This window comes from Protopterus annectens, chromosome 6.part0, assembly GCF_019279795.1.
Source record: "Protopterus annectens isolate FY-2018-M chromosome 6.part0, PAN1.0, whole genome shotgun sequence".
NCBI classification, from domain to species: Eukaryota; Metazoa; Chordata; order Ceratodontiformes; family Protopteridae; genus Protopterus; species Protopterus annectens.
In genome coordinates, this window is record NC_056737.1 from 336007032 (window position 1) to 336027814 (window position 20783).

The 20783-nt window shown below is 41.4% G+C and overlaps 1 protein-coding gene across 1 annotated transcript in view; it reads left to right on the forward strand.

Annotated features, from left to right (window-relative positions):
* The first annotated feature begins 4064 nt into the window (after positions 1-4064).
* The window catches only part of SPTSSA (serine palmitoyltransferase small subunit A), a 68789-nt gene continuing 52070 nt past the window's right edge, over positions 4065-20783 (forward strand). The window contains exon 1 of the mRNA XM_044074095.1: positions 4065-4333. Within this exon, the coding sequence (XP_043930030.1) occupies positions 4231-4333 (103 nt within the window). The 5' untranslated portion in view covers positions 4065-4230. The remainder of the gene's footprint in view (positions 4334-20783) is intronic.

Below are 20783 nucleotides of genomic sequence, written 5' to 3' on the forward strand. Positions count from 1 at the left end.
CCTGTCTGGTGGACAGCAGCAATAAAACTCTATAACAGAAGGAAAACATTGCTGTCTAGGGCCAAGGAGCAGGTGCCAAGTTGGAAGCAATCTCTCCTTTATCTGAACAAGCAAATAAGGTCACTGGTGAAATCCTCCAAGGCTAACTTTGAGACCAAATTGGTCACATCCAACAAGGACAATCACACGGCCTTCTTCACATATGTAAGCAATCTGAAAGGAAACACCCAAATCTGCTCTGAACTGGTGGTCCAACACCACATACACAAATGTCATAGATATAGCCAACCTGCTGGCAGACAGGTTCAGTGAAAACTTCACCCCCCCTGTCCCCTCCATCAGTAAAGCAGGACATCCCCAGCACCTGCCCCCCTCCCCTCATCACCAGGGAGCAGGTCCTTAATGCCCTCTCAAAGGTAAAAAATAGTCTCCATGGGACCAGATAACATCCCTGGCTGTATCCTACATGAACTCAAGCATGAGCTCTCAGCTCCAACCGACCCCCTATTAAACCAAAGCATGAGCACCAGCTGAATGGGGGACAGCCACTGTCATCCCTCTACACAAAGGTGAAGAGTCCAATGACTCAGGCGATTATATGGCCCATCAGCCTAACTAGCTGATCTGCAAGACCATGGAACACATTATCATGGACCTTATAAACAATGACATTAACAACAGCCAAACATTTGAGCCCACACAATTTGGCTTTGTCAAAGGGAGATCATGCTTGTTAAAGTTGGTTGACTTCTTTGAAACAGTCACCAAAGCCATGGACGAGGGGAAGACAGTGCACACCGCCTGCCTTGACCTAGGCAAAGCCTTTGACACTATTCCTCACTTGGGCATAACAGATAAACTCTCCTAGCTAGGCATCAACCCATATGTTACCAGACTGGTAGCTACCTGGCTCACTGATAAGACCCATAAACTATGTACCCCAAGGATCGGTCTTGGGGCCTCTACTGTTTGGGATATACTTTTCTGAGGTGCAAGCCAAAACCAGTGGTCTGTGGCTGACCAGGTTTGCAGATGACTGCAAGCTGGGGACGGTCTTAAATTTCCCTAGTTATGTAAACATCCTCCAAGAGGGCCTTACCCAAACTAATGATTGGTGCCAGAAGCATGGCCTCAAACTGAATGCCAAGAAATGCATCATTATCACCTTCAGTGGGGATGACATTTTCCCCAATTACCACATTAATAACAAAGTACTAAGCATGCAATCAGTCATGACAGACTTGGGCATCCAGATTTACAGCAACCTGACTTTTGACCACCACGTTGCCTCCATTGTACAGACGACTTTCTACATGATCCACCTCATAAATAAGGGTATTTCATCCAGGAACAAGGAGATCATAACATCTCTGTACTCCTCCCTGATCAGACCCATTATCGAGCACAATGCCCCCTTCGGCATGCACCTTGCCAAACACATGAAACAAGTGGAGAGACCACAAAGCTTCCTGACCAGGAAAACCCAGGGTCTCAAACATCTATGCTATACACATGGACTAAAAGCCCTGTTCCTCTACTCTGTCTCATACAGACTGCTCAGAGGTGACCTGTGTCTGGCATACAAGGCTATTTCAGACCCAGCCTTAATGGAGTTGCTGCATATCAGCAAGACAAACTCCACTCGCACAGCCCGCATGCAAGGCCTTAACCTGGTCTGTGACAGTAATAGAACTTGGTGGGATAGATTTATGTCCCAAAGACTCCATCTGTGGAATAGAATCCCTCTCCATGTCAAGCAGAGTAACTCTCTAGCACTCTTTAAGAGGAACCTGGACGACTGGATGGGAAGCAGAAAATATACCCCTGGGATTCCACCTGTGTCCCTGCTGGACAGGGGAAACAGGTGCTGACTTTGAGGGAACATGGGCAAAATTCTTGGCTAGGTTTGTAACAGCCTAGTATCATCCTATGTTGCAGTGTGTGCGTATACATATTACATACATACACATATATAGCTATAGATGGGCTAGAAAAGGAAAGTACGCTGGCAGCAGAAATGGAGACAGAGGTATAAATTAAATGTAGACCACTCACCTAAAAAGCTTGAAGGTTCTTTCATAACGTGTAAGAATACTGTGATCCCAATGAACATTTTAACCTTTCACCGCACAGAGGGGACTCTGTTGTGACTCCATAAGTAGAGCCCACCATTAAAGTTGACACCTTTATAAGTGTCCAAAGTGGGGCATTTTTTGTAGAAACATGAGATTTTGAAGGACAAAACATACCCAGAGCCAATGCAAAGGACAGAACACTAATTTTTTTGCCAAAATAAAAGGTATTCCTTAAAGTATTCGAGTTGCTTATTCTATTTCATATAACATTTAGGTGTTTCAAATACAAAATAACTTGTATGAAATTCTTGGTTACAGTTAAGGTGTCCCACAAGGCTCTGTACTAGGCCCTTACTTGTTTAGATTGTATCTTTCAGACCTTACCTTTTTCATCTGAGGTGTTCTACAGTCTATATGCTGACGACCTGAAATTGGGTAAACTGATTACAAGTGTTACAGATAAGGCATGTCTGCAAAATAATTTGACTAAATTAACCATTTGGGCACAGGAGAATAATACATTGATAAATACATCAAAAACTAAGCATATGAGATTTGGAAGACAAACTGAAAGGTGAATATTTAATACAGCACACACGGATTGAAACTGTGGACTCATTTAAGGACCTGGGTATATGGGTAGATTCAGCTATGAGTTTTTCTAATCATATCAACCAATTGGCTAATGATAGTTATAGAACTATAGGTTGTATAAAAAGATTTATAAAGTCTAGGAAATCAAACATAATAAAGTCATTGCTTGTAAGTTACATTAGACCCAAACTTGAGTATGGAATAACAATATGAAAAACCCTATAGGAAAAGGAGCACGAATAAACTGGAAAGAGTGCAGCGGAAATATTCTAAGGGCATCCATGGATATGAAAATCTAAGTTATTATGAAAGACTAAAATATCTGAATTTGTACAGAGTCTCTTACAGATATTTAAGGGGAGATCTTATTCAGGTATATAGGGCATTTAGGGACAACTACCTCTGGGAATGTTTGGGGTTATCAAAAAGTACTAGAGAATCGTCAGATAACCTATGTAGAAGATTCTATAGCAATGAGAAGTGTACTAATTGGTTCTCTGACAGAGTAGCTAATGCTTGGAACAAACTACCAAATTACATTAAAGCAAGTGCTAGTTTAGATATTTTTAACTACAGCTTGGACATTTATTATGGAACAAGTGTTTTGGCATACTGGCAAGCTAGGAGGGCGTTAATGCCCGTGCTTGAAACATCTGTAGGTGTGTATTTATTTATTTATTAATTAAAGAAAACTTAGTTAATATTTTTACATTTGCCACTCTTATTTTTTTTTTCACAAGACACAAATGCCCAAAGAGAGACAGGTAATAACCCTGCCCACCATTGGTTTTGTAAAGTAGACACCTACGTAAGTAAAGAAATACGTTTACTTTCGTACTCCCAAAAGTGATAGCTCTGAGTTCAAAGGACAGCATAAAATAACGGGTATAAATAGTCTGTACAGCTCACTTAATTGGTTTAAGCACAAATTTTATAAACAACCCCACCTAAGAAATACCATTTTACCATAATGAAATAACAGTGGTCTCGGTTAAGCTGGGTTAATAATTTACCATTACACCTATACGGCATAAACTGGGTTAATAACTTACCATTACACCTATACGGCATAAGCTGGGTTAATAACTTACCATTACACCTACACGGCAGTACAGAAAACTAACATAATTTGTCTTATCATTTTAATATACAAGAAAAATATCGTTCATATCATACCAAGAACTGCAGTCAAGCTGAAGTATACCTTTTTGTTTAATAAAAACTAAAACGAAAAACAATTATAAACCCACAATGGCTTGTAACCTAATACTTCCCGACGGTACTACAGCTAGTATTTGTTTCACTACCCTCCTCCTACCAGTAATTCAGCAAAAAAAAAAAAACGCCAAGATATTTCTGTAAAGACGTGGGCCAGTCCCCGAGGCGCGGCACGAGTGGCGTGAGAGGGTGCAGAGAGAGTGACGTAACCCGGAAGAATCATATATGCTGCTCAGTGAGGAGAAGGTGTCTTTGTCTGTTTTATTTCAAACGATAGGAAAATTGGAGTTTTGTCACTGATTTCCAAAGTCTCTATAGGGTTATACAATTCTTGTAAGAAAAAATGTCGTTGAGTGGCGCTTGGAAACGGATGTCGTGGCTCTATTATCAGTATCTCCTTGTAACAGCGTTGTATATGTTGGAACCTTGGGAAAGGACCGTCTTTAGTATCCTTTCTGTTTAGTAGTGTCCAGACTACTGAATGCGAGGCTGGCTAGCTAGCTAGCTACCCAACCCTTCAGTGAAATAAGGCCGCCTGATGCAGCATGGTACCGTTAGTTACACAGACTGGTTATGTATACAATGTTGTTTATTTTTGGAGCTTTGGGAATGGGCACTCTTCTTTTTAAGTATGTTTTTGAGAGAGGGCATTCTTTCTGTTCTGTTGTGACCTTGTGTTGTGTAAATAAGCTGTTAACTCATTAGCGTTAGTTATGGATTTTAGGCCAAAATGTTTTTAATAGTTCCTTTGTGACTGGAAGCTTTAAAGGGCGATTACTAGGGTATAGGTTTGCCACCTTTTCAGATTCCTAAAGTGGGTGTTTTTAATGAACGCTTGAGATTTTGCAAGACGGACCTTTGCAACAACCAGTTTACATTATGGACTTTCTTTTTCAAAATAACTCTATCTTTAAATGGAGGTGATGTTTCTTCATATGATATTTAGGTGTCTCAGATGCATTCATTTTTTTTCGCAACTATTTAAGGAAACTTACGAAGTGCATGTTAACTTCTCAGGACATTTGACACTTTTTTCATGTTTTGCCCAGGACAGAACTGCTCAAATCAGGACTGTCCAGGCCATCGTAAAGCGGGACAGCTGGTAACAGTACGTAGACTTGGCAAACGCAGTCTCGTAACCATACCAAACTAACGTGATCTTAGTTTGGCGCAGCACCCAATTTCTCTAGGACACGGCGCTGTCGTTTACTGTGCAGTAGTGTTTGCTGTCTGTATGGCAGCAATCTTGTGTGGTATTTCGAGGACTCTAAACTTATTTGGAGTTTAAAATTGAAGGGAATATTCATATGTGTCATGCTGTGTAATTATGTATGTTATAAACGTGGGTGAAATGTTTTTGTAGTTTCTCGCATGATACTTTTCCCCGTTTTCGAGTCTAGTAAAACGCGACAGCTGCTCTTCAGTCAGTATGTTTTACTGTACCTTTCATCTGCCGCCGATTTTGGCTCAAAAATGTGTGCATTGTGTTTATGGGTAGAGTATTCTTAATTTTAGGTCTAGCCCAGGAAGACTGTACACAGTGACAGTCATACAAAACAAGAATAACAAAACACGCAAACTTACAGTAAACACGAGTGATGCAGTTTTATACCTCAGTAAACCTGAGAGATTTTACATACCCTTGGTGTCATTTGAGGTTTTGTATGTGGTAAAGTATGCGTAGTGCATGTGTGCCGGATGTTTGTGTTCAGTTTTTTTATAGGTGTGTGTATATATGATGCAGTCTTCATAGGAGGTTACTAGGCTAATTGCCTGGGTTTTTTACAAGCCTAGCCAAGAGTTTATTCCAAAAAGAAACTTCAGTCAGCACCTGTCACCCCTGTCAATGAGGAATACGGATGGAACCCCTAGGACAAAACTGTTTTCCCCATCCACTCATCTAGGTTGCACTTGAAGAGGGTCAGCGAGGTACATTATTTGACGTGTATGGGAAGTCTATTCTAGAGATGGGGCAGCCTCTGGGAGATAAGCCTGTCTCTCCTGCAGGTTTTGTTGATATTGTATATTAGTCAGGTCTTTTGAGCAGGTAATGTAATAGGAGTTAAACTTGTAGATGTGGAGCATCTCTAGTAGGGCAGGGTCCGAGATTGCCTTGTAGGTGAGATGCTGATCACCTCTGAACAAATCTGTACGATAGAATAGTGACAGATTTGAGCCTGTCTGCATAGGACAGTTGTTGGAAGCCATGGATTCTCTTTGTGAGGTTCATAGGTTAGTACTAGGCTAACTGCCCTTGCGAGCCATTTTAAGCCTAGCCAATTATCCCTTGTGAGATTCAAACCCTGCACCTTGTGTTTGTAAGGCAAACACCTTAACCATTAGGCCACCCTCCCAACCCTTAGGCCACCCTCCCAACCCAAAAAGGTATTTCTGTGGCCTTTCCAGGTGGTGCAGATGTTTGGAGAGGTACATACCAAATGGGGCATTATACTCCATTATTGGTCTAATGAGGGGGGGAGCAGTGTAGAGAGGTAATAACCTCCTTATTTCTGAAAGCAATCCCTTTTATTTATGAGATGAAACAAGTGAGAATGAGATTATCATCCTGAGTACCCAGGTCTCTCACTACAGGTTGTGTTTAGGGGGTTGCTGTTGATGTGGTAATCAGTAGGGGCCTTGCCTTTGCCGAATGGTATGATGCATCTTTTTGTGTTTAGCTTGAGGCCATGATTTGGGTACCAGTTATTAGTTATGGTGAGACCCTCTTGCAGTTTAATATTTGACGAATGAGTGACAGCAGCCAACTTACAGTTGTCTGCAAAGTTGGTCAGCCACATGCCTTTTGTCTTTGCTTGGACCTCCGAGAAGTAAACACCAAACAGTAGGGGTCCAGGACAGATCTCTGGGGAACTCCACTAGTGATGGGTCTGCTATCCAGAGGTGGAGGTGCCTATTTTGACCTTGAGGGTCCTGTGGTGAGCCAGTTTGTCACCAGCCTGAGAGAGGGATTTACATCGAGCTGTGTTAGATTTTCTATGATGCCCGAGTGGGAGATTGTGCCAAGGCAAGATGTATGTACTGACTTTCCTTCATCCAGGCCCTTGGTGACAGTCTCAAAGAAGTCAACCAGGTTAGACCGGCAAGATTACTGGAAGCATATGCTTTTGTGTGTTTACTTGTATGGCATCTGCATTATTAGCATTGTTCTGTCATAAGCACTGCTTCTGAGATGCTTTGGTTTCTGGGATGCAGTGGAAGTTTTGTATGGGAATTGTCTTTTGTATGTATTCTTGCTTGTAATGCTATTATCACTTTATGGGCTGACAACTGTCCTGGCTAATGTATTGTACTGTAGTACAGTGTGTTAAACTGTATACTATGGACATTTTCATTGGGCTGTTTGAATTTGGGACTGGGCAGTTTGCTATACTAAGCAATTACCCTTGTAAAATGGCATTTTTGCTTGGGTGCCAAGAAACCTGGGTGCACTTTATTACTAGATATTTTTTAGATATTTTGTGTGAAATTGCTAGATCACATTTAGATATGTGATCATAGGTTTATTGGGTAATGTGATCATAGGTTTATTGGGTAGCTTGCAAAGGAGTGTTGTAGGTATCTGTCATCTGGCACAGCTCAAGCTTTAGTAATAGCATCGAGCTGTGAAAGTCATTGTGGCAGCATAGAAAATATTTTGCATGATGAGATTGGTAGTTATAAATAAATACTTTAATGCGATGGAGACGCTGTCTATTTTCCAGACATTTTCCACATGGCTGTTTACACTTTTAATTTTTAAAGCAATTTTTAAATGCTTCATATTGAATTTTTTCAACTGTTGCTATCCTTATGTTTGTGCTTGCTCTGGTTGATTATACTATAGCACTTTTAATTCATTTTTGTGTTGAAGTAGCATTTATTAACACAGTGGTTAAGTTTCACAGCAAGAGGTTCTCTGGTTTGATTCTTGGCTGGGGTGCCTTCTGTGCGGAGTTTGCATATTCTCCCTGTATTCGTGTGGGTTTCCTCCGGGTACTCCGGTTTCCTCCCACAATCCAAAGATATGCATCTGGAGCATTTCTCCTTGGGCCTCTGCTGAAAATAGGCTCTGTCCTAGTCAGACTTTCCCGGTCAATAAAATTAAGTTACTCTGTAAACTTTGTGTCATTTGGGCTTCTGCTTGAAACAACTGGTATCAGGCTAAACACAGCACCACAGCTTTTATCTTAAACTTCACAACTTGGCAGCAGGGTAGGAGCTACTGATTGGCCAAAGACTTTGATTCCCTAGTTGCTATGCCTCTGTGTAAGAATCTTTTTAGATAGATCACTTCTTACCTTTTAACTGGAATGTTTTTGTTCAGTCCTAGCAGTGATAGAGTTTCTGCAAGGATTTATAATGTCCCACTTTTCTCTCCTGGTAAAAATTAGATCATTCTGATCAAGCTATGCAAGGTAGGTGATAGTGTCACGGTCCTTGTTTGTGTACAGGCTGTCATGAATTTAGTGCTAATTTGCAACTTCTGTTCCAAGTTTGGTTTGGGGGCTGCTGATTTATCATTGCACTAGGGTTGTCTGCAAATTTTTAAATCCAGTAGTCCGTTATTGACTATGCTGCAATGCTCGTTTGCAAACTTCCTTGGCAGTTGTTTATTTGCCATTTACCAAACTTGTGTTTATATGTTGATTGTAGTAGCAGGCTTACAGATAATTTTGGGGGTTAGCAGTCGTTTCCCAGCAAAACGTAGTAGCTGTTTACCACTTCTGTTACTGGTCTGTATCACTGGGGTAGGGGTCAACCAGGAGGGGCTGACAGTTCTGGATTTAATATGGCTCCTGTAAGCAGCCTTGACCGTACCACTCAAAGATTGAGTGATATTTTTTTTCCCTGGTCTCCACCAGGGAATTGCACTGCTCTGTACACCCATGAGTGTGTGCCTTTCCCACCCCTGGGAGAGGTAAGCTGGCCACTCTAGGCTGCTAATCTAACTTCAATGTTGCAGTCAGACCACTGTCCCTTTGAGATATGGAGCTAGTCTCTGCTTACTAACAGATGTTTATTGGCTTTTCGGCATAATTTTTTTAATAGATTTGTAGAGAGAGAGAGTCCTGTCAAATTCTATACCTTTGCAATCATGAAGTCCTAGTTTTGTCAAGCTTATGACCTAGTGGCTTTAAAAAAAAACTTGATTGCTGTAAATATTTGACTTGTATGGTTGATTGCTATAAATGTTTGATTTGTAAGGTGAAGTGCACATATGCTACTTTTTTTTGTTCAGATTTATTTTTTATTCGTTTTATTTTAATATTGGGTTCCCCTATTTGGTGTCTGTTCCCAGCACTGTGTTCCAGTTAGGATTAGGTTAGTCATTGCTTAGACCAGGCATGTCATTTTTGAGTAACCTGTGAGAAACAGAATAGAATGACCATTACTAAAGCTTTTCTAAACACTTTTTCCATTCCTGTAGTTTTTTCAGCAGGGCTTTTTAGGCTGTTTTGGGTGGTGGTTGAAGGCTAAGCAGTGTTTTGAGGAATTGGTCAGATTTGTGAGTTACGAAACAGTACAGCTACATCTCTCTGGAGTGTCTAAAGTCGGTTGGGCTGCAGAGTAAGGCTTTCTAACTTTCAGACACACACTGGTGGAAGTATCCTTAGGGCTGTGATATGATTTAGATAAGGTCAGTATTACTGCAGAGTAAGATTTTTTCCCCAGTTTCTTCTGAACTTCAGCGTCTTTTATTTATTTTTTTAATTTAAAATAATTTTGTTACCCACTTTGTAATTGGCAATTGTTACCAAGAGTCACTGATCAATTTGGGTAACCAAATGTCTTAATCTTCCACACTCATTTTTTAGGTCACTCCAAATATTACTAGAGACCCCAGTACAGAGCCATGTGAGACACCAGTGGTAAACGTTCATCTCTTGAGTTGTTGCATTGTGTTGCTCAGTGTGCCCTATCCAATGAATTTAATGTTCAGTTAAGTATGTAATTTTATTCCCTAAAGTGGAATGGAGAAGGTTAAGCACATGTTACGGTTTCTTTTTTTTTTTTTTTTTTTTTTTTTTTTTTAATATAACATGCTGCAGTTACTTTAAAGACTAAGGTTCATAGGAGGTTATCCAAAAGATTGAAATTCCCCATTAAATCCTTACTACTTCAGTACCTAACAGAAGCAGGTCTTCTGAGTGAGTTTGGAGAAGTTCTGTTATAATACTGGATGGGTTTCATGAGTCTGAAATTTAGGCCTGATTTGACACACTTGCCACACCATTAAGTGGTACTGTAGCCTGTCATCTGTATATGTCCTGTGTGTTAAACAGGACTGAGGTATACTTCAGTATTTTTTTCCTTGATCCTGTATGGAGAAACCAGCATCAAATGAGTTCTGCATGCATGTTGCAGCAGTTATTTGTCATAAAAAGGAATGTCTCCCATTGTGTCTGTAGCTTCTGGCATGCCTTTGTTTGCTTTGATTTTGAACACAGTTTTTCTGCAAGTATTCTGCCACTTGTACCTGGATGAACACTTTTAAATTATAAGTATGTTCGATCTGCGTGAGTTGGGTCCATCTTCTGTAACTGTGAAGGGCTAAGCTGCAGGTATTGGGGTACTTGGCTTTCCAAAATTTACCAGGCTATTTAACACCTCCTCTTATCCAACTGTACACCACAGCTCTCACTCTCCCTCTCCCATATTTTCTTTGCCATATCAAGTAGCTTTTAGCAACCAATGCTACTCATTTAGCTTTTCAGAGTTTAGTGGTCTTCATTTCAGTTTTAGGCTTAAGTTTCAAAATTTTCCTTTTCATGCCCAAGACAAGTCTGCATTCTTGTTAGTCTTGTGCTGACTTTTTGTCCTCCTTGGGAGGACAGTAGTAAAACTCGAACTGTGATTGCTTTAGCATAGCAAAGGAAAACCCTCCTGTCAACAATCTATTCTTTCATAATTGTATCTCTACTTGTTACTGTTCTTCACTTACAACCGTTTTCCATTTTGTTTTAATAGTTGGCTTAATGTTCTGTTGGAGCAGTTCTCTACTACATTTTATCTTTCATACATTGCCTGCTAAAGCAAGCACATAGTTTGAGTCTTACTATTATCCTTCCAAGGGGAAAAAAAATCACCAAGGGCAACATAACTGGTCCTATTCCTTTTTTTTAAAGGAAGCCCACATACTGAGTCTTGTTCCTCCTGCAGTTTTTGGTGTCTGCTGTTTGAAAGCTTATGGAAGCTTTTTCTTTGGAGCAAACGTTTTCTTGCCTTTTATGCCAGGGTGTTTGATAACAGCTAGATGATGTTCCCCTTTGCTATCGTTTCTCTTTAATCCAGAGTCTGATATTTCTTAAATGACACCTATCTTTTTGGTACTAACTCTATGAAGACTGTTCTTACTGGGTGTTTTTGTTTGGGCCTACATTTAATTTGCTACAGCTTGGGTGTGTTTTATTAAGGGGTGTTGGGGGATTTGGTCAACTTTATTTTCCCTGGCACTTTACCTCCTCTGTGGCTAGCATCTATTTTTCAGCACAAGTTCTGGAGTTGACAGCTTGTGTTGTAACCACTCGCCCATACCATAGTTTTGCTGTCACTTTTAGATGTAGCCTGATTATCGAGCTAGCACTACCCAATATTTCCTTTTCCCCTTCCTCCTAGCAACTGCAGGTACCAGTCCTTGCATAACCCAGCAAATATTTCCACTTTATTAGGATAGTGGATCTCTGTTGCTGCAGTGGGGTGTCCTTATGTCAGGCTTCAGGTGAAGTCACCCCTGATCAGGGTGTAGGAAAACAAATTGTACGAGGAAGCACCTTGATTCTGGCTGTCATCTGCTGCTGACATGGAAGACTAGGTGAAGGAAAAGGATTTGTTGGTATTCTCCCACTGATCCCACTGACCCCAAATTTGTGAAGGAAAAGGATTTGTTGGTATTCTCCCACTGATCCCACTGACCCCAAATTTGTGAAGTCCTGGTTGTGTTGGAATTGGGGGGGTGGGGCTTGTCCCCCCCCCCAAAAAAAAAAAACTGCAGAAGGATTTTGGGCTCTGAGTTTATGGGTACTGCATCCTCCCAGAGACTGGTGTTTACGATCTGATATTCGTAAGTGTGACAGTTTGGGGTTGAGCAGTGGCTCTAATGAAGGCTGCAGTTGTAAATACACTGCAGTGCATCTTGTGGCTGAAGAAGCACTCCCCTAAGTAAGCAATGGCTCTAGAGTCCGTCTAAAGCTTGTTTTAGGACTGCTTAGCTATTTGGGCCACATTGTGGAATTTGAGGGATGTTTGTAACCAGATGATGCAAACTAGTTCAATTGCTGGACAGACCATTCTAAGTCAGAACATGCAACTGTTTTTAACTTGGTATACTTTAATAATTAGTTTTCTGTATAGCAGAAAGCTGAGCTACTCTGCTAGCGGTAGGCCAACTGGTATTACTGTCTGCAGGCACACCTGTCTCAAAATTTGAGCAGTTTTGCCAGGGATACCAAGAAAATGCAGCAAAGTTAATTTCATCATCAAATCTTTGCTTTTGGGGCAAGGCATATGTGGGGATGCTGGATCAGTAAAGAAAAGTCTTCACTCCTGATATACCTCTATCCAGAACACTGACTCAACATGATAGATTTGGTGTTACTGACTCAACATGATAGATTTGGTGTTCGCCTGCATGCAAAATATGCTGCATGCAAAATATGCTGGTAAGGGATCTGGCAATCTGAGCTCCTTTCAGAAAGGTTGCAGTGGCCACAGATTAGGGTTTTCAGCAGTATTTGGGGAGGCCACAGTCCTACTATGGGAGGCAGAAGCCCCCTGGAGACCTTGATGCAGTCATGGTTGACTTGCTTTTCTCCACCAGTTGAGTATATTTGTGGTGACAGTACAGGCCATGGGCTTGCAAGATTCCTTTTCTTTCAACCTCATTATCCCATTTATTCCCTTGCTGGATGCTTAACCCTGTTGAAGAAAAACCACAAGAATAGAGGCCATCAACCTCTTAGAACCATCAATGAGGTTGCATGGGACCAGACCATAAAACGTTCTTTTGTTTTCCAGGTTCTTATTGGTGCCAGAAATGGCAAGAGTGCTTAACTGTCAGAAATTAAACTGTCCAGGAGGTGTCTGCACTTCAGAATCAGCTAGTTATTAGTGTTACAAATCTTCCATTTTGTCTTTCATCAACTCCCAAGGTGTTCACAATTGCAAGGTCTTAGTTGTGCTGCACTTGTCTGTAAGGAGCAAGGGTACCCCCTTACTTATTTTATACTCTTCCTGTTGGAGTTTCTGGTCTGTTATGGTCCAAGGGGATAACTTTGAATTGAGAAAAGTTTCTGCCACAGTCATTGTAGCTCCTGTCACACCATAGGCTGCAAACAGAACACAAGTGGGATTTCCTATAAATAGAGCACATTCATTTCACAAGCCTTTATTTTCCAAATGGAGTTTGTCTGGATGCATGCTCGCAAATATTTTTAGGCAATCTTCCCTTTTCAGTTGCCTGAGGATATGTCTACCTGAGGTGGTAGAAAACTTTGGGGGTATATTCAGTGTCTTGACATGAGCAGAACTCTTTACACAAATCTGTGTAATGTAGATGATAGCACTAAGTTAGGTCTCCCCGCAGTTAGGATTGTTGATGGTGCTTTATGGGCAATATGGTAGTTGTACTTCAAGGGAGGACTTTTTAATTTAACCACTATGCAAGGGAAGCTATGAGCATCTAAGAATGGACCACTTTCTGGTTCTAATTTATATGTGAATGGCCCAGTTTGGACAGACCTGAACATACACATGCTCTTGCACCATGAGTAACCGCATCCATGTATTGCAAGAAACTCCCTTTGAAGATAGGAAGTCTTATGTGTTCACTTTCATTATCTGTATGAAGTGCAAAGATTTGTTTACTCAGTCATGGAATAGACCCCCCCCCCCCCACCTCCCGAAGGGTGCTGCAGCCCATAGGTGGCCAGCTGGATTCCTTTCATTCTTTACCCAATTTTCTGTGACAAGCCCATCTTAAATCTGAATCTTGTCATGGCCAGACTCTTCCTACTAGCTAGTCGTTAGCCCTGTGAAGTCTGTTTTCTGTCCCATTTGCTGGAGAAACACCTGCTGAGCTCTGTAAAAAAAGCTGCTGTTCTATTCCATTCATCAGGCAAGTCTCTCCTTGACATTTTTAGTTCCTCTGACCTCACTGCTAGGTTTCTCCCCTTCAGTAGTCTTGTCTCAAGAGTTGTTTTCTTCATTGCAAAAGTCCAGTACTAGGTAAAGGTAGTGGGACAGATGCACACTTTGGTATGGGCTGGGACTGGATTGCATTTCTTTTCCTGTCCTTGCCACATCTGTCTTTGCTAGCACCTTTTGACTATAGCTTGAGCTGCTTTTGTTAGTTTATAGCTGTCATTTTGAATTTTCACCAGGGTCACTATGCTTCTCTAGACCTTTAACGAAGATGGCCCAGTGCCCTATTACTTGTACTGTCTCAAAATTTGACACCAACTCCATTTTAGTCTGCTGCTACAACTGAAATCCTCCTTTGCCCAAAGTAGCTGCCAATTCTAAATAGGCATTTTGACTGCTTTCTTATTTTTCAGTGCCCTTGGTGTAGGGAACACATACTTCACGTTTTGGATGTCCATTAGCACTTAGATGGGACTGAGTTACTCAAACAATTCTTTGCTTGTTTCCTTTAATCCCAAGTCTGTGCAGCAATAGATTTTCAAAAATTTTAAGGACATTCTTGTCTGTGCTTCCTAAGGACCATTCTTAAAAGTTATAACTGTCTGTAACAGCCTTCAGAAATGAATGTCTTTGTGGGATATTTTTGCAGAGGCTACTTGGGCAGTGGTTGTCAATTTTACAACAGACTACATTAGGACTGGTCTTGCGTTGGAAGATTCTTTTAGAAATGCGGGAAGGGTATGTTTGTCTAGGGGCATTCTGTAGAGTGGTACAGCCTTTGCAGTTATAGAGGAGGAATAAACTTTTTAAATACAGAAAGTAAATGACTACAGTGGTAACTCGAGTGGGGACATCCTCCAATGATGTGTCCTACCTACCTTAGATGTTCTCTGTGACATGTACCTGTCTTGGGTTTGCTACCTTTAGATCCTGGAGAGGGATTGCTCTCCTGTTGTGGAATAGTGCGATGCTTAACAGCCAGGGAAATTCTAGAGAGCACAGTATTCTTGCTGTGTGGACCTATGCTTAACAGCCAGGGAAATTCTAGAGAGCACAGTATTCTTGCTGTGTGGACCTATGCTTAACAGCCAGGGAAATTCTAGAGAGCACAGTCTGTGTGGGCCTTAGTGTTAACCGTTAGAGGATGGTGCCATTCCTACAGCTCTGTCTTGTGGAAAGTGCAGGACTGTCTTGTGGAAAGTGCAGGACTGTCTTGTGGAAAGTGCAGGACTGTCTTGTGGAAAGTGCAGGACTGTCTTGTGGAAAGTGCAGGACTGTCTTGTGGAAAGTGCAGGACTGCCCTTTGAGATAAGGCTGAGTTTGTGGTCAGGTCTGGATGATTCTGTAAGCAAGGGGTTTCTTTTACTTTGGGTTTCCCTTTTGGCAAGCGTAATCATATAGCCAAGTAGTACTTTTGTGTTTTATTTAAATGAAGGGTTTTCTGTTTAATTGTCATGTATATTCATGACTTAATTAGTATGTGGACTTGATTCAAAATTTATTTGTTTGGAGCATTAATGATGCTTTCTGTGTGTGCACTTGCTTGTGTGAACGTGCATGTGTTTTGAAGAAAGTCTATAGGGAGAGAGTTATGAATTTTTTTTCCCCTTAGGTTAAAGTTGATATTTATGCATTTGCTTAGAGAGAATAACCATGGATGGGTAGCCAAAAGATTTTAAGTTAATTTTACCCAGGTTATTGCCAGGCTAGTCAGTTTGAAACTCTTAATTGAAATTCACAGTTTAATGTTTGGGCTTATTTAATGTGAAAAAGTTTATACATGGACAGAATCCCCCATAACACCAGTATTGTCATGGTTCTTAAACATCTGAGTTTTGTCAGGGAAGCTCTTTCTCTTCTAGGAGAAGTACTGTAGGCTTCTAATGTATTTAGTACTAGTAGTAGTCATTTGTGTAAGCAATTTGTAGTTCTAATATGTCTTGACATCTGGGTTTTTAATGTTAATTTACAAATACTGAAACATTGCCCTCTAGATGTAATCTGGAATTTTATGGTATACGAAACATTGCCCTCTAGATGTAATCTGGAATTTTATGGTATACATTTTCCCACAACCCAGTTTAACTGCAAGACTTACTCCTGTGGGCCATTTTCCTTTCTCAAAGATACTTTGGTAGGAGTATCAGTTCTCTTTCCCCCCCCTGGGTGGTAGCCTCCATACCCTTTTCCTGTAAATCTACTGTCACCAATGGTGCACCACTTTGGAGAAAGGGACAACTGTATGTTCTCTCTTTTTGGGTGGGTGCTGCCTTGGAGGTAATGTATGTAGAGATTAGGGTGTGGGAGCAGACCTGCGCATTGGAAGGTACGTGTGCCCAATGTCCTTGCAAAAAAAGACCTTAAACACTTCAGGGAGGCAGGACATTATGGATGGGGGATGGGCTGACTTGGAGTCGGCTACTTTGAGTTTAGAGATTCCCTATATCCTTGTTAGGTCTATGGTGATGCATTCCATGTTTTGCTTATCTGAGTAGTCAGGCTAATGGGGCGATAGTTCCCAGGGTCTGAAATCGCTCCTTTGTAGAGAGGGATGACTGTAGCAGTGTGCCATTCAGTAGGGACAAAGCCTGAGGTGAGGGTGTGATTTGAACAGGGCACACAAGTGAGGTTGCCAGTTCACTCTGTTTTTCATGTAAAACACAGCCAGGGATATTGTCAGGTCCCATAGAAGCTGTATTCTTGGCCTTGGACAGTGCTGTTTCAACTTGTGCAGCAGTAATACTGTGTGCCTGGCAATCTACTTGGATTGTGAGTGGCCCTTTGGGGGGGAGGGTAAAGTTGGCAGTGAATCTGCCAGCATATTGGCAATATCTTTAGGCTTTGTATAGGCTGTACAATTGTGCAGTTGCGCAGAACAAATCTGGGTATTGCCATGGAGATTCTTTACATAACTGTAAAAGGTCTTGTGGTTGTCTTAACTATCTGCTGCAATTCTGTTTTCATAGCTAGCTTTGAGGGATTTGATGAGGTATCTCAACTTTTTGTTGAGGCTGATAAGGGAGTTTTTCTAGTCTTGGAACTTCACCTTTTTCCACATCAGTTTCCTCCTGTTGTAGAGTTTATGGCAGAGGGCCACCAGATTGGCTTCCTTTCTTTGGAGAACGTCTTGGTTCTATTGGTTATGGCGAGATCCATGCATTTGTGTACGTGTTTGTACAGTGCATTGGTGTATAAATTCGGTGGTCATGTTTTTCATGGTGGTTATCTTTGCGGGGGGGGGGGGTGAGGATTTCCAAGGTGACTAGTTTTGTGGCTTGATCTAACCAGGGAGGAGCTGACTACTTGTGCAGAGCAATGGTTGCCCATGTTAGTACTGACCAGGTCAAGGATGTTTCTATCTCTAGTGGGGGTAAGAATGTGCTGGTCCAGTGCATTGGAATTATTGAACTCCAGGAAACGTTGGGCAAGTGTATTGGTACATGAGTAGTTTTCCCAGTTAATGGAGGGGTAGTTGAAGTCGCCTAGTGTGAGAATGTTAGGTTGGACCCTAATATTCTCCAGGGTACTTACGGGTGTGGGAGTGAGGGTCTTGGGACATGGTTTGGGATCTAGCAGGCTATGACCTGAATAGCTGTTTTTACCAATGTTAGCTGCACTTGAAGTACTTTATGTTGGGCTACCAGTCTGGAGGTGTGCGCATTCTTTATGAATATGGAAACCTCACCGCCTTTTGGAGCTTTGGTCCAACTTCTGGGGCCGAAGGTGTGGAAAGAGTTATAGCCTGGTAGTGTAGGGGTGCTTTCTGCTGCCTTGAACCAGGGTCTCGGTTACAGCACAAATGTTGATCTCCATTTTAAGGACAGTTTCGAGCGAGTGCATCTTGAGATTTAGGCTTCTAGCAGTGAGCAGTATGACCCTCAGATTGCATTTGCTTGTAGCGGTTATGGTGGTAATTTTGGTCTTTGGAACACTGCCTAAAAACGCACTATAGGGGTGGCAAGAGCCTTGGCTAGTATATGGAAGCCCAGGGTTGACAGATGCAAGCCATCTCTGGCAAATCATTGAGGTCTGTCAGTCATGTCAAACCAGGCAGACAGATACTGGATCCCCTTAGAATGACACCACAAACTCAGGCAGGTGTTGAAATCTATCATTTTCTGCTCGTCTTTCTGATGGTAGGATGCTGCTCAGGGCTAGGGTCATACCCGCCTGGGCTTCATAATCGGAGAGCTACTCCATCTCTCTCCATGTAGTCCAGGGAGGTATGTCTTGGGACATTCACACCCACATGTACAATGACTGAGTCATATTTGTACCATTTGTTGAGGGACCTGTGTGTTATGTGGCAGATCCTGGCACTAGAGAGGCAGCTGACTGTTTAATGCTGTTTTTTTCCTTGGGGGCTTTGAGTGGCACACTTTAGGAGAGTTGTCTCTTAGTGTTGTGGTGGTTGAGTGCGTCTCTGCCTTGGGAGGTCTCAATGTTTGGGTAGATTTGTATTAAGAGCCTCCACAAAGGCGCATGTGTCGTTTGTGTTTTTATGTGAAGGCTGTGCTGGTGTATGTTCTGGAGGGCTGTGTTCCATATGGTGTGGTGCAAGTGTTGACTTTCTCCTCTTGACCAGCTATTCCGGTCTTGGCTGGAGAGTGTGTGGCTTCCAATTTGGATATACAAGTACATCTTTCGCAAGTCTTGAGTGTTGAGAGGTAAGAGGAGAGGATTGTTGGTGTACATGAGGCAGTTGCTACATTGCCTCAGGATGCCCAAGTTCACCAGGTTGAGGAGAAAGCACAGGGAACTGACCTTTAGACATGTAGGGAGGGGTGGGAATTAAGTACTGGATAAGTTTCCTTGTAGAACATTGAGTGCTGGTAGCACTTTCTTGTGCTACAATAACTAGCTAGACTAATAAGCTAGTAAAAGTGCAGGAGAGGGGAGAGCTAGTAGATCTAGGGGAAAAATTGAAGCAAACTTCAGCACTGATCAGAAGCTTACAAACCGTCCTGGATGCAGCAAATCTCTATTTGGACTAGACTAGTTACAGGAAAGGCAGGAAACTTTAGATTTTTTACAGAAAGGCAGCTAAAACAGCAGTAAAAACAATTGTGTGTAGCAATATTAGAGCAAATACAGTTTAAGTAAATGCAATTTATTCAAACTGTATCCTGAACTGAAGGAGATTCTAGCAAAAAAATTTTTTTTAGTAAAGTGGAAAGGGAGAAAGCTGGAACAGAAGATTATTAAAGGTTAAGAACCTAAGTGGGTTGGCCTTTTGAAATGTTCTCTATGTATTGGGTAGAATGAGCTAATGACACGACTGGGAGGATAGAATGAGCTAATGACGCGACTGGGAGGAGTGTCCCATATCAAATTTACAGTATGGGTGGGCAACTGCAAAACCACCTAGTATAAGAACAAGACACCAGTAGGGAGGGCAGGTGGGAAACTTGCAGCTACTAACTAGCCACTAAACGAAGGAGCAAGGAGACTCTAGAGAATGCTTTAACTGCAAACAGATCAGTTGTATGATAAATGAGTAGAACACAGAAACCTCACAAAAAATGCACAGAAAAGCACGGAGCACTTGCAAAGAGGAAATACAACTCTCTGTATGATAAAGCAGTTTATGGCTAATTCCGCAAAAATGCAATTGGAGTAATGAAACGGTATCCACCAATAAAATGCAGTGAAACAGGGAAAAAAAAGCTTTAACTGTGCAAAATGTAGTAGATAGCTGTATAGCACAATTATAACGTTGAAGTGCAATTCAATGAAATACATGTAAGAAATAACTTAATCTGCTCTTGGAATCTTAAGGAATTTCTGCTTTGTCCCAGTGATGAATCACCATTCCACAGCCTGTGTGTGCATTTATAATATATAGATATACATTATATAACATATAGATATAGATGCACATTATAATAATCTATATGTATAGATGCACACATATATATTGTGTGCATTGTGTATGTATATGGGTCTACCTGAAAACACTGAATGCTGACAATGAGAACAGACACCGGAAGATTGACAACGGAGATGACTGACTATTGAAAATCCCAATGCTGAGGACACTGACATGTTGAGGTAAGTGTGTGATAGTGACAGACTTTAAGTTTAGGGGCAGGTTAAGTGAGTTAGGGTTAGGGTGCGGGTTAGGTGAGTTGCGATAGTGACGGACCTTTACCGTTACGGTTTGGGTTAAGGTTAGTGCATAGATAGTTGTGTATGTAAGGTTTAGGGTAGGTTTCTAAGGTTTTTGGTGTGCTTGTGTTGTGTGTTTTTATGGAAAAGGTATTTGTTTTGTTGATTGTTGGGATTGTGGTTTGTCGGGCTTGTGACGTTTTTGTGTTTTTTGAACTTTCAGTTTTGTGGTGTCTTATCTCATTGTCTGTTTTTTCAGGTAGACCCGTGTAACATTTATTTATTTATTTTATATATATATATTTATATATATATATATATATATATATATATATATATATATATATATATATATATATACACACACACAAATACATTGTGTGTGTATATGTATAGTGTTTTTCTTTCGGCTTTTCCCGGTTAGGGGTTGACATAGCGGAACTCCGGTCCGCTAATGATTGGAAGTAGATCTTTCTGTGCTGGCTTGCAGGGCCTAGCGCACAACCTTCAACGAAGGAACGCCCATTCATGCATGTCGACACACAGAAGACGCTCTAACTGAAAATCGAATGGGCAACATCTAACTGTGAGGCAACAGCGCTACCGCAGTTAGACATATATAATATGTTTTGTGTGTAGATATATAGA